Consider the following 14,162-nt stretch of genomic DNA (forward strand, 5'->3'; position numbering starts at 1 on the left):
CACGGTTACGTGTGTGTTGTGTGTGTGGTTGTGCGTGTGTGTGTTTCATGTGTGGTTGTGTGTGTTTCATGTGTTTCCCACATGCATTTGCTTTTCTCCCCCTTCTCTCTGTACTCGTCTCCCTCTTTGTTTCTGTCTTAGTCTCTGTCTCTTTATTTCTCTCCCTGTGTCTCTCTTTCTTTCTCTCCCCTGCTTTCTGTCACCCTTGCTCTCTTGATCATATTTCCTCTAATCCCCCCACCCCCCCGGGTCACCCCCCCCTCCCTCCTCCCTCCCTCGTCTCTCTCTGGGCTGTGCTAACTGCCTCTGGCAGTATAGTTGAGGGCTAAAGGGAGAGTGAAGACATGCATAGTTGGCTGTGTGTGTGTGTGTGTGTTGGACTTTGTGAAGAGCACTCAGTACTCCAGGGCATTTAGGAAGGATGACCATGTCTGTGGGTGACCATGGCACAGGTGAGTCCCTGCTGTACCAGTCGCATTACACCTCAGCCAGTAGGGGCCGCTCTTAACATCCACCAGGCTTTTCCGAAGGAGATGTGAGCACCTGCATGTTAAGTGTATCTGGGTTTTGTTCTTGTATGATAGCTTGTGACTGTGAAAGAGTGTTTAGTTAAGAGAACATCTCAGTCTAGCAGGAATGTTGTGTGTCTGTGTGTTAGAGATTGTTAATTATGCATCTGAAACCTCTGGTGTGGTGTGTTGCAGGGTTTGAGAACTTACATGGCTTATTTATAATTGTTTAAAGAGTTCAGTCAGATGCTCAGTTAGTGGCTTATAATGCAATGATGTCAGAGGTCATGACTTTATCCTCTGACCTGATATGACCTAAGAATGTGTCATATATTACACTTGAGTGGTTGTGTGTGTGTGTGTGTGTGTGTGTGTGTGTGTGCGTGCATGCGTGCGTGTGTGTCAGAGAGCTGGTGTGCTGGGTCCGGGGCTGGTCAGTAAATCAGGATGTCCATAGCAGAGATTCCTGGTGCAGTAGAGAGGGTCGGTGGGGAGACCCATGTCCAGCACTCCCTGCTCTGTTGACATTAGAGGCTCATCCAGCCTTTTCACATCTGACCGTCATAAAAACTTGAGGGGGAAAAGAATGTAAATATGTGAGATGTGTGCATATTTCCCAGGCTGTGTGTGCCTCTTTGGATGCCTGTGTGTGTGTGTGGGGGGGTTTGCGGGTGTGTGTTTAAACAGCAATGCAGCATGTGTGCAGAGTGTGTGTTATTAGTCCATTAGACCTTAAAGAACAGAATGTCTCACCATTAAGTACCTGACCTCCTATAGTTGACACACACATATACGGCTGGCAGCAGTTGTGAACCTTACCCTCCCTAATGTATGCAACACTCAAACTGTGGATTATGGTTACATAATAGAATATCTACTAGCGAAAATTTACACAGTTATTTTTTCCACATTATTCCTTCAATCTCTTTTTAAATTATTTTATCATAAAGTGAGCAGAAATTGACATTTTGTCCATTTGAGCATCTTCTTGCATCTTTGTGTTTGAGCTTTTGGATCACTTAGTCACTACTGTATTGCTAGGGTTAGAGTTAGGTGTGTTGGAGTTAGGTGTTAGGGTAAGAGTTTAGGGTTCAGGGTTAAAAACCTTTAAGTGCAATTGCCCACTATATTCCTCAGGTGAAGATTCCATATAAAGGACTTATAAAATGTTAAATAAAATGAGTGAGGGGGTTATTTGTTATCTAAAATGTGCATCTGTATCTGTGTGTCAGAATTTCTTCTAAAATTCTTTAAAATGTAGGTATGGTAATCTGTGAATGTTGAGTGTGTAGATTATGTCAGGGATGTGTTGAAAGCGGATGAATGAGGTTGGGTTTTGGAAGAGTGATGGTTGTCTCAGATCCATTTCAGTGATAGAGCCGGAAGGAAAAGAGAGGTTGGGAACTGTGAAAGAAGAAAGGAGAGTTAGGGCTAGAGTTAAGACTAAGATTAGGTGTTAGAGGTTAGGGTTAGGGCTATGTTTTAGGACTAGGGTTAGGTGTTAGAATTAGGGTTAAGACTAGGATTAGGTGTTAGAGTTAGGGTTAGGGCTATGTTTAGGACTAGGGTTAGGTGTTAGAATTAGGGTTAAGACTAGGATTATGTGTTAGAGTTAGGGTTAGGGCTAGGGTTAGGGCTATTTTAGGACTAGGGTTAGGTGTTAGAGCTAGGGAAAGGGCAGCTCTAACTGCGACACCATTGTTTTTACATTCCAAAGACATTGGTGCGTCTCAAAAAATTTGAATATCTTCAAAAAGTTTCTTTATTTCAGTAGTTCAATACGAAAAAAAAATGAAATGCATATATTAAATAGATTCATGACAAACAGTGATCTATTTCACAGTGATCTGTGTTTATTTCTGCTAATGCTGATGATTATGGCTTATAGCCAATGAAAACTCAAAAGTCATTATCTCAGAAAATTTGAATATATGTTGAAAACATCACCTTGGACCACTAAGCAACAGTCCAGTTCTTTTTCTCCTTGGCTAAGGTAAGACACTTCTGGCATTGTCTCTTGGTCATGAGTGGCTTGACACATGGAATGCGACAGTCCTGGATATGTCTGTGTGTTGGCTCTTGACTCCAGCAGCGGTCCACTCCTTGTGAATCTCCCCCAAATTTTGGAAAGACCTTTTCTTGTCAAAATCTGTTCAAGGCTGCGGTTATCTCGGTTATAATGCTTGTGCACCTTTTCCAACCCCACCTTTTCCTTCCACTCAATCTTCAATTAATATGCTAAGATACAGCACTGTGTGAACTCCCAGCTTCTTTAGCGATGACCTTCTGTGGCATACCCTCCTTGTGGAGCATGTCAGTCACTCTGCATTCTGGACATCCGTCAAGTCTGCAGTCGTCCCCATGATTGTGTAGCTTACTGAACCAGACTAAGGGACCATTTTAATCGTTTATGAAACTTTTGCAGGTGTTTTGTGTTACTGTATTTATTTAAATTCTCTGAGATAATGACTTTTGGGTTTTCATTAGCTATATGCCATAATCATCAACATTACAGTTTTTTGAAGCTGCTAAGACACAAAAAGTGGTTCTTATAGCACAATTTCTGAAACAACTAACCTCATGTAGCCTATCTATTGACCTGGTGTGCTAAAGCACATTCTCTGCCTTAAACTCGTTTAGAAATTCTAAAACACAGTTGTTCACATAAGACGCAACATTCAAAAATGAAACCCATGTGTTTCTTTTGGAAAACACTGTCACGCAACTGCTACACTCACCTACCAATATCCATACCCAGTTCTCACACATTACAACACTTCTAGCTAATTTTTGCAAATCTTTAGACATCAAAGCCTAAAGTTGCAAATCTTGGTTGCACATCAGTGGAGTTCAATACTGCATAGAGATGATGATGAAGAGTACGAGGATGAGGAAGAGGATGAGCAACCATAATGGATGATATCAGAGCCACTCTGGTTGACCAAGTGGTCAAGCATGCTTTGGGTTTTCTGGAGGCCAAACCTTATCTGTGCTACTACACTGTAGCATCATCCAGACATTTCAAAATGAGAATAGATCAGTAGACCTATCCTCTATACATACTACATCATGTACTAGTTTACCCCTTGCAGGGTGGCTATCCACCTCAGAACAGATAGAGACCATCATCAATATGGTCAGAGGAAACAACTGCATACGATCCAACAACTACAGCAGCACATCATTACTGACAACGTCACCATCAGCAACATTCATTCAGTGAGTCTATCCGGACTGGGCCAGTGACAGTGTGAAACAACTGCACTATGAATTTGCCACTCATCATCATGCCACTCTTGGTCCCTACAAAACACATCATCACCTTCTTCAACACAGAGCACAACATACTCATTTTCCATCACTAGGGGGATGAACCAGAACAGTCCAGGTTTGTTTGTTATCTGGGACAACATAAGTTTTCACTGGGCTGCTCAAGTACAAACTGGTTCATTGAACAACCACGATTTGTTGTGCTTCACCTCCACCAAACTCTCCACTGCTGTTGAGTTCTTTTTGGCATGGAGGTGGTCACCAACCCCACCAGTGCAAATACATTCAGCACGTGATGGATCTTTTTTGTTTGCAGTATATATATATATGTGTTTGCAGTATATACAGCATGTGTTGCTGTAGTGTTCATGCAAAACCAAAAAAAAAATCCCTTCCCCTTGTAATTGCGTTTTACTTTATGGTGTAAATGTATTGAATATGCAGAAATAACCTCTATATTTGTGAATATTCATTTATATGTGAGACTTCTGACAGACCTTCACAGCAGACTACAAACTAAACACTGAAACCTGGTACTAGTGTTTTCCATTTGTCACTTCAGTGTGTAGTCACATATATGAAATGATAATCATCTGATTTTTGTGTGTAGCTTTTACATGCAATAATATGGTTCTGGCAAGAGTTGCAAGAGTTTTGGTTGAAGTGTGTGCTTTTTCCAAAAGTGTTTTTGCCTGTTGTGTGTGTAGCATTGGCTACTGTGTGTTAAGTTTTGCTCCTCTGTGCTACCTGTGAGCATAAGAACCCTCATTTTCTGTCGTGTTCTGTGTACATGTCCGTATTAGATAGATCATGCAACATTTCCAAGCATTCTATTGCATGTGGGAGTTTGGACTGCATGTGCTGTGTTTATACAGCAAAGCTCTCTGCTGACACAAGGAACATTTCACCTTTTGTTCTGTGGAATACTGTGCTAAGAATTGTCATTTCTCATGTGTAATTGTTGTATGATCCAGAACGTACAACATTTTAATATCGACTTCCTGTGTGTTTGTTTGTGTGTGTGTGAGTGTGTGTGTGTGTGTGTGTGTGTGTGTATGTGTGTTTGCTCGTGTGTGTGTGTGCGTGTGTGTGTGCACAAATGCTTTTGGTCTTGACGTTTCTTAGAATAGTCTCTCGGAGCAAAGCCACAGATCTCTGGGCTGCTGTTCCTGAGGCCATTTTTTAAAATTGGAAGACGTACTGGACATTAACTGGAGAGCAACCAACTCAGAGTGACAGAAAGCAGGAAGGAAGACAGGGATGGAGAGACACACAGAAAGACAAAATAACAGACAGTGAGAAAGAGAGAGACAGAGTGAGAGAGACAGAGTGAGAGAGACAGAGTGAGAGAGAGAGAGAGAGAGAGAGGATTGTGTGTGGCCTTCTGAGGGAGACAGAGAGAGTCTGTATGGAGCAAGTTCCCAAGGCTGAGAGTGACATCAGCCCTGCTGTGGCAGTGTCTCCATCCTCTCAGCCTCCAGCAGAGCCCATGAGCAGCATCCAGACGTACTGCCTGCATGTCACCTCCACTCTCAACACCACTCACCACTCCCGCGGTCAGCAGGTGTATGTAACCACAGGTGTAGCCCCCTCCGTGGTCATGATAGCTCAGTGATTTAACAGTCGTGCTCCCGGACGTCCAATTGGAACGCTGAGCTATATTTGCAGTCCTCTAGCACACCTACTTAATCTAGGGATCAGCAAGATTTTTTTCTGCTGTTTTACTGAATCAGACGGGTGTATAGTGATGACTCTGGAGATTCTGGGCCCTATGTGCAGCAGAGAGAGAGAGAGTGAGAGAGATCTCAGTCCTGACTGCACATTCACAACACTCCGCACAGCTTGTGAAGGAGGAGGGAACGTGGGAGTTTAGGCCCATGCAGGAATTCAGTTCATCAAGTTCTGGAGCCTTTATGTGCTGATTTGTGTGCAGCTGATCATGGTGCGTGTATAGAGTCACCATGGCAGCCATTCCTCGTGTGTGTGTGAGGCGTGTCTCAGGCAGGTCTTGACAAGGCCAGCGTGTCGTAGCTTGTACACGATCTGCATTTCAGGAAAAATGGCTTCAGAGGTACAGTATGCACACACCAGCCGACCTGTCCCAGCGAACACCTGTCGGCAGCGCACACCTGTCGCAGCGCATACTTGTACCCGCGCACACTTGTACCCGCGCACACTTAAACCCGCACACACTTGGACCTACACACACTTGGGCCTGCACACACTTGGACCCGCACACACTTGGACTCGCACACACTTGGACCCACACACACTTGGACCCGCACACACTTGGACCTACACACACTTGGACCTACACACACTTGGACCCGCACACATTGGACCCACACACCCTGCTTTAGACCTCCTGCTCTGACCCACATCTGACACTCTTTTTGTGCAAATGAATCTGATGGTTTTATTATATATCAAATAGAGGTTAGAGAGAAGTAGGGCTGGGTATCGATTCAAATTCCAAGAATCGATCCGATTCCGATTCTGAAGATTAAGAATCGATTTATTTCGATTTAATCCGATTTAGTCAATTCGATCCGATTCGATCCAATTCGGAGTTTAGTGTTATTAAAAGTATTTGAGCTGTTTCCTGACTATGTACAGAAGCAACATGTTAAAACTAGTATTATATTGATATTAATCAGCAAATAGTTACTGGTAGTTGGTAGTTACTGATGGCTGGAAGACTGGTGAAAAGGGTCATCATAAATCTACCTTCAGGAAAGGTAATTGTGACGCTGTGGCGCTGGAGGAAGGACGAGACACGAGTCCAGTCTCCTTAAACGAACGATACGTTTATTTATACAAATAGCGCAGTCAGCGCACGTAGAACACAAAACAGGAACGTGTACGACTCTAACAAAGACGAGCACGGGACACTGCGCGAACGCACATTAAATAGACAAACCACATGATCCCAGAGTGATGACGAGCCACAGGTGAAACTGATAATTACACTCGGACACAACCATAACCACGATGATACACAGACGCAGACGACTGGACGTAGACGACATGAACACACGCCCAGAGGGAGTGGTCAGGGACTGTACCAAGACAGAGCCCCTCACCAAGGGCACTACCCGTCCCGGGGTGCCAACAGAACTGAATGCCCCGAACTCACGCCGATGGGCGGACCCGGAGCTTTCAGTCCTGTGTCAGGGAGATGACCGCCCTCGGTGGGGAATCCACCACGAACAGCCTAGAACACCCTCCCTGGGAAGACAGGGGAAAAGACGTTAGACACAAAACACGGAACATTCACGAAAACACAAACAGGAACATTTAAGAACAAAGGCACAAAAGGGAATAGGGGATTCGGGAACAATACAGGGACAGACACAAACACTGGAACAAGAAAACATGAAAACGGAGCCAGGCTTCGCGCCTGTAAGAGCGCTGTCAGGGAGGGGAATCCTCCCTGAGCTGCGGGCGCTGCAGCGGGTGGTTTCCCTTGTGCTCCTGCCGCAAACCCTCTGCCGGGAGCGGCACGACTGGCGGCCGCCCCTGCAGTCCTCTCGGTAGGCGTGCGACCGGTCTCTTTGCGCGCCCTCGGGGTGTGCGCGGTCGGATACGCCTGCCGACGCTCGCTTTCCGGTCTCCGCGCGCCCCACAGGGGGACTTCACCTCCGCATGGTGGAGACTCCTCTGATCTGGCTGCGGGTGAGGGTTCCTCAGTCTCCATCCCCTCCTCCGAACCACCCAGGCTCCATACCATGGGTTCCTCCGGGGTGCAGCACTGGGAGTCCCTCTCACTCCCCTTGGAGTGAGAGGGATAACCGCTCTCCTTCCACTCCCTCACAGTTCTTCCAGAGCTCTCCGAGGCCGGCGGGCTCACCTCCACCTCCTCCTCAGTGTATGACCCGCCCTCCGAGTATCCAGAAGGAGGCAGACTGTACCCTGAGTATTCGGACGGCGGAGGACTCACTTCCTCCTCACGGTGAGCCGGAGGGTTGGAACACAGCGCACGTAGAACACAAAACAGGAACGTGTACGACTCTAACAAAGACGAGCACGGGACACTGCGCGAATGCACATTAAATAGACAAACCACATGATCCCAGAGTGATGACGAGCCACAGGTGAAACTGATAATTACACTCGGACACAACCATAACCACGACGATACACAGACGCAGACGACTGGACGTAGACGACATGAACACACGCCCAGAGGGAGTGGTCAGGGGCTGTACCGTGACAGTAATAAACAGGACAATAAACAGAGGACATCTTTGAGGTGTCTATATCTGCAACAGTGGACTCCTACTGGGACACTAACCAGTGCATTATTATTATGATTGAAATAATTAAGAATTCACCCAAAAGCTGTTGCTACCAAATGCATTTTTATTTTAAAAGTGCTCACACTTAATAAACTGAAAGTATAAAATGTAAACGTGTATTTTTCTTTAAAGTGCGAATATAAGAACAGAACTCTCACGTTACGGTCCCTGACCCTTCCCTTTTGGGCGTGTGTTTACGTTGTCTGCGTCTGTAGATCTCCGCGGGTGCGTCTTGTGAATCCGTCTCACCCAAAGACCGTATATACAGTCACTGGTCTCACCTGTGGCTCGTCTCGTCACGTGGGGTTTGTGTGTTCGCGCAGCGTCCTGTGCTCGTCGTTGTTTGAGTCACACATGTTCTATGTAAACGTGTTTTATGTGCGCTGTCTGCGCTTCGGTAAATGTAATAAACGTAACGATTTGGAAAGGGCAAAGGATTCTTTCTCGTCCATCGCCTTGCGCCCTACGTTACAAGAACATTTTTAACTTTTTTAAACTGTAAAAACACTGGGTAAACTGTCAGTGACATGGACTAACTGTAAATAGTCACTGACACTGGATAAACTGTCCTTCTGTTTTTAGATTGCCGATTTGACTATCGTCGTTCCCGGCACTGTCCGACGCCATGTTGTTTTACAGTTAGTTAGACCGAGCACGCCTGCCTGAATTCAGTGACAAGGCGGGGGTAAAAGACTAAAAAATCGATCTTTAGACGTACGAATCGATTATCAGATCATCATATGCGAATCGATTCTGAATCGGAAAATCGATTTTTTCAACACAGGCCTAGAAAGAAGGTGTATAGCTTGTGTGTGTGTGTGTGTGTGTGTGTGTGTGTGTGTGTGTGTGTGTGTGTGTGTGTGTGTGTGTGTGTGTGTGTGTGTGTTTTTCAAGGCTTGCTTCCATCCCAGTTCTCATAGATCTGTGTGGCATTCTCTCGTCCCTCTTCCCTCACTAACCACTAATTTTACGAGTACTTTCTTTCAAGAACTGGCATCCATTTTCAACCTGTCATTATAAACGGCCACTGAGTGCGGAGGTCAAACCAGCACAAGGCTTCACTGGATTCACTGTCTGAGGCATCCAGGCTCTCTCCCTCTCACTCTCTCTCTCCCTCTTACACACTCATCCTCTCTCCTTCACACACTCCCTTCCTCTCTCTCTCTCCCTATAACTTACTCTTTCTCTCTCCATCTCACACACTTTCTCTCTCTCTCCCTTTTACACACTCTCTTCCTCTCTCCCTCAAACACTCTTCCATTCCCTCTCATATACTCTTTCTTTCTCTCTCCCTTTTACACACACACTTCCTCTCTCTCCCTCACACACACACTTGCTCTCTCTCCCTCACACACACACTTCCTCTCTCTCCCTCACACACTCTCTTGCTCTCAAGTTCAAGATCAACAATGCTTTATTGGCATGAATTTAATCAAATATACTGTTGCCAAAGCAGTTAACACTAAATACCTAGGTATAAACATAACTTAGATAAGAGAAAGACAGTATTATAGACACAATTATACATTGGAATAGAGCACTAGAAATGACATAATTTACAGAGTTATTAATAATCAATAAAGAAAAGGAAAATAAGAGCCAAAACAATTTCTAAATATATAATAATGAAAAATAATTTGTTTGGTTGAGCCTCAGGTTATGACAGGCTGACATTTATTGTGCTCTATGTATGATCGGTTTGCTCCTCTCTCATAATATGTACAGCAGATCCATGTCAGCATGCAAAACTCGTAATGAATCAGCTAAATTGGCAAATCCAGAAGAGAATAGTGAGACACAAACCAGGTTGAACCATGAAACAGAATAACAGAGAGAAATGCTTGTTATGGTTACTACACCAGGGATTCAGGAACACTGCGCAATGATGTTATGGTATGCAGTCATTTAAATGGGTGTACATAAAGTGGGAACAGGTGTGTGTCTAATAATGAGGAGAGGAGGAACGATGAAGATGTCTCAGGGGGTTCTGAGTATTGTGGTCCTCCTGGTCATGCTGGATGACACTCTCTCCCTCTTACACACGCTTTTCTGCTCTCTCTCACACACATTTCACCTTTCAATATTCACCTGTAAATATTATTATTTCATTCCACACAACAGCAGTTTAATTCCCAACATAAAATAGCGTTTCTCTGTCTTTAGTTATTTTGATGGAGTTGTATCTGTATTGTTTCTTGATCTCTTAAAAATCTTTTTTGTTCTTTTTTCCTTCCCTTTTTCCTGTATTATTTCATTTATAGGGTGTTTTTATAGGGTGAGTTTATAAATAAACTTCAGTTTACTTCTTTTTTCCTGGTGGTTTACAGTGCTGTGTGCGTGCGCACGCATGTGTGTGTGTGTGTGTGTGTGTGTGTGTGTGTGTGTGTGTGTGTGTGTAGCATTGCTTTTCCTGTGTCTCTTTGGGAGGTGTGCCCAGGGCCAGGTTCTTCCCTAGCTTGGCTCTTTAGTGCGTTCAAATGTGGATCGTGAGTCTTATGCACAGCTGCAGCAAGCACTGTTCATCCTCCGTGATGACAGACTCATCCTGCAGATCAGCAAACAGAGCAAGGACAGTCCCTAGGTCAAACACTGGCCTGTCCACTGAAGCACACCCAACCCCTGCTCAGGCTGACGCATGCACAAATGGGCTTGCACCATTCATCTTAAAGGAAGAGCTCAAAAATATGCTAGAACAGCCAGCAGTGAATGTACCCTAGTAACTGCCAGTAAGCACAGAGTCATCAAGTGCTTGGAAAATGGCTGGTATCTTCTGTCTGGAGTGATCCATCAGGTGAACACTAATCTGTGCCGGTTAGTGACTCCTCACAGCTCTAGACCACTGTACATTTAACGCTGCACTGTACTGTGTTATTGTACTGTAATGCATTAGATCTCTCACTCAGAACAGCAATGGGGCATACAGCAGTTGGCCTGGTCTGATATGTGCCTGAGGTAGTCAGGAAGCCTATGAAGGCATACCTGCCCTGTGGCTGAGGACAGTGTGAAATATGGGTTCAATATAGAGTGCAGAAAAGTGCTGCCAGTTAAATATTTTTAGAGCAAACGTGCACTGGAGCCATGCACGAAGAACTCTAGTGCTGGGAATGTTTAAATCTCCCTGTGAAGTTCCAAAGGCACCTGTGGCCAAGTGAAGGAACATTCCAGAGGTGGCTGTTCCCCGCAGCACGCGATGAAGACGCACAGAGCGCAGGAAGAGTTGTGGGGGAGATGGGAGAGACAGGGTGAGCAGAGAAGAGGGAGAGGGGGAGGCATGAGGAGTGGAGAGGACACATGCGGGAGAAGGTTGATGGCAAGGAAATGTGCTTAATTCAAGTACCATCGGCTGTTTTTGGTGTGTTTTTGAAGTCTTTTGGCGGAGAGGTGTGTGTGTGTGTGTGTGTGTGTGTGTGTGTGAGAGAGAGAGAGAGAGAGAGAGAGAGAGAGAGAGAGAGAGACAAATACATTTTTGATTAAAGTACAGCAGTGGTCCTCACAGCTTCTCAAATGGCCCCTCAGAATTTTCGGTTCTAAGTGTTTCGACTCATGCTGGACTTGATAATTACCTGAAGAGCCAAATGATGTGTGGAAGTGCATGGGCAGGGTTAAGGTGTGCTCTTGCAGGCTCTAGATCTCGCTGGGAATCCATGATCTCAAGCCCAAAGGCCTTCTGTTGTACTGTGAGGACCAGGTCATGTACTAGACTGCAGGTGCTGAGAGTATAGGTGGTACTAGCACAGGTTTAATGACCACAGTAGTGCTACAGGAGTTCGGACACTGCTAGGATGTCCTTACTACTGCCAGGATGAGAGTGGTTTACCAGCCAGACATCAGTGAGGTCTGAACTGATGTGCATGGCAATAGGTGATTGACTATAGACACTGACAACTTAGAAGTGCTTCTAATGAAGTGGCCAGTAAGTGTAGGCTGACTAGACAGAGAACACCACCACCAACAAGATCCTGATAATGAAGCGGAAGGCCTGTAATGGCAAGACGGGCAAAGCCCAACATGTACACAAGGCACAAGGCCCCAGTTTTGGCCTGGTTTTGGACTGGTTTTGGTCCTGTTTTGGTCCAGCGTTGTGAGATTGGCTCCTGCTGCTGTTGCCCAGTTTGTTGGTTAACATGTCTTCTCATTAGTCAGCCGCCTCTAAAAGCACAAAAACCCCGTGTTAAGTGGACCTTGGAAAGCGGGGAGGCCTCTTTGCATTAGCCCTCCTTACGAGCAAGGGCGCCTGGCTGCTGGAGAAAGACCTCGCTTAAGATGCAAATCAGTAAGCGGATGTTTAATTATTCGCCCGTGTTGACACGTTACTGTGGCAACGACAAGGCCTCTGTCCTTTTATGGGACCTGAAAGAGAGCAGGCTGTTCTCACAGCTCTTGCCGTGCATCCTGCCCCTCCGGACCTCCCACGCACCTATGGCGTCTCTTTGCCCGCCCCTGGCTCCGCCTCCTTCCGGCTGCTTCTGAAAGGTGAAGTACAAGAAGCACATTGGTGTCTTTCATTTATTGCATTCAACTTCCAAAGAGGGAAAAAGAGCCATAACAAAGAAACCCTCAGCCTTACAGCGGGTGGAGGACGGGAGTGGGCATTTCAGGCATGGAGTGACCATTTAGACCTACTGCAGGGGACCTCATGTACATTTGTGTTGTTCATTCTGTCCCACATACAACCCAGAAGGTCAGCTAAGTAGTACTTGATGAACTGATTCTTTTGTGTTCATAAGTGCAATTCATAATTTCCCCATAAGCATGATTTGAGTGTGATTCAGTGCAAGTCTGTGAGCTATATTAGAAAATTCCATATTTGTACATCTGGCTGCAAATTGTTCTGGCTGTCTTGCAAATTATAATTTTTTTCTCATTATCGCATCATCTTCTGTTCAAAGGTATGTAAAACTTCTGTTATATCTGTAACATTTCCATATATGGGTTCCAGTGATCTACTTTACAGCCTTTTTAATTGTAATGGCCTTTTAACATCTTTGTAATACAGTCTTTGTAAAAATGCAGCATGTTGACATTCTGACGGTTATGGTATGCACCTTAACTTCTACAGCACCTGGCTGTCACGCCTATTAAATACAGCCCTGACCAAAACATGAGCAACTACCTCAAGCAACTATCTGCCACAGACTTGCCCATGTAACCATTATTCTGTATATGTTTCCAACACACATAACAGCCAATTCACGAACACCCCCATCCACCTCGAGACAGATCTCAGAGGAAACTACTATTCTTATCAAAGTTCATGTCTAGCTGTGATAGTACATTTATCACAGCTGCCAAGGCACTCAAACTCAGACTGCAGCAGTGCGAAGCGCAGGAAGCAAATGAGCCTGTGTGAACACAGCCCTAAAGGCTCTAATTCCTGGGGTGTCTATAGGAGGAGTCCTGTGAAACACAGCCCCGCACACCCTGCTCTGACACCTGAGGTGGCTGGAGGGAGGGTCCTGCCAAACAGCCCTACAGCCACGGAATCCTGAGGTGACCAGACAAGAGGTTCCTGCCAGTAGGGAACAGTCCACTGCGTTTTGTTTTTTTGGAGAGGGACTGTCTCGTGTGTCTGAGTGGAGTTTCTCACGCTCTTGGGCGCGACTCAGACCCGCTGTGCGTGAGAGAGCAGCACTGGGCCAAGAATCTCCATCGTGAGCTGAAGGCTCTCCTGACACCCTCAACATGAACCTCAGTAGAGCTCTCCTCACATGCTCAAAACAAATCTCAATAAAGCATGACCAGTGTACTGGAGCATCTGCAAAAACATAGTAATAAAAAAATGAAATAAATAAATAAATGAACATAATAATAAATACCATCACTGTCCCATAAAAACACATTGTTATGCAATCTGTTTTATTAACCTGCTTTATTCAGGAAACCACGATGTGTGATTTTTTTTTTGTGAATTCATGGGGAATTCCAGGGTAGGGTTAGGCTTAGAGTTAGGATTACAGGCTGTGGTTAGGGGCTATGGCTTGGACTAGGATTTTGCTAACCCACGGTTATGGATTGATTTAGTGGTAATCCATGCACTAGGATGCATCCATGTACTAGGATGACCCAACCCTTACATGTGGTGTCA

At 45.3% G+C, this 14,162-nt stretch overlaps 1 protein-coding gene across 3 annotated transcripts in view; it reads left to right on the forward strand.

Annotated features, from left to right (window-relative positions):
* LOC143473970 (rho guanine nucleotide exchange factor 4-like) overlaps positions 1–14,162 on the forward strand; it is a 96,415-nt gene that overhangs the window by 7,557 nt on the left and 74,696 nt on the right. The window contains exon 1 of one of the 3 annotated variants that reach the window (XM_076971210.1): positions 325–452. The exons of the other annotated variants lie outside the window; for them this stretch is intronic. Coding sequence (XP_076827325.1) covers positions 444–452 — 9 coding nt within the window. The 5' untranslated portion in view covers positions 325–443. Of the gene's footprint in view, positions 1–324; positions 453–14,162 lie in introns of those variants that run through there. 3 annotated transcript variants of the gene reach the window in all.

Source organism: Brachyhypopomus gauderio, chromosome 13 (genome assembly GCF_052324685.1).
Source record: "Brachyhypopomus gauderio isolate BG-103 chromosome 13, BGAUD_0.2, whole genome shotgun sequence".
In the NCBI taxonomy this organism is placed as follows: domain Eukaryota; kingdom Metazoa; phylum Chordata; class Actinopteri; order Gymnotiformes; family Hypopomidae; genus Brachyhypopomus; species Brachyhypopomus gauderio.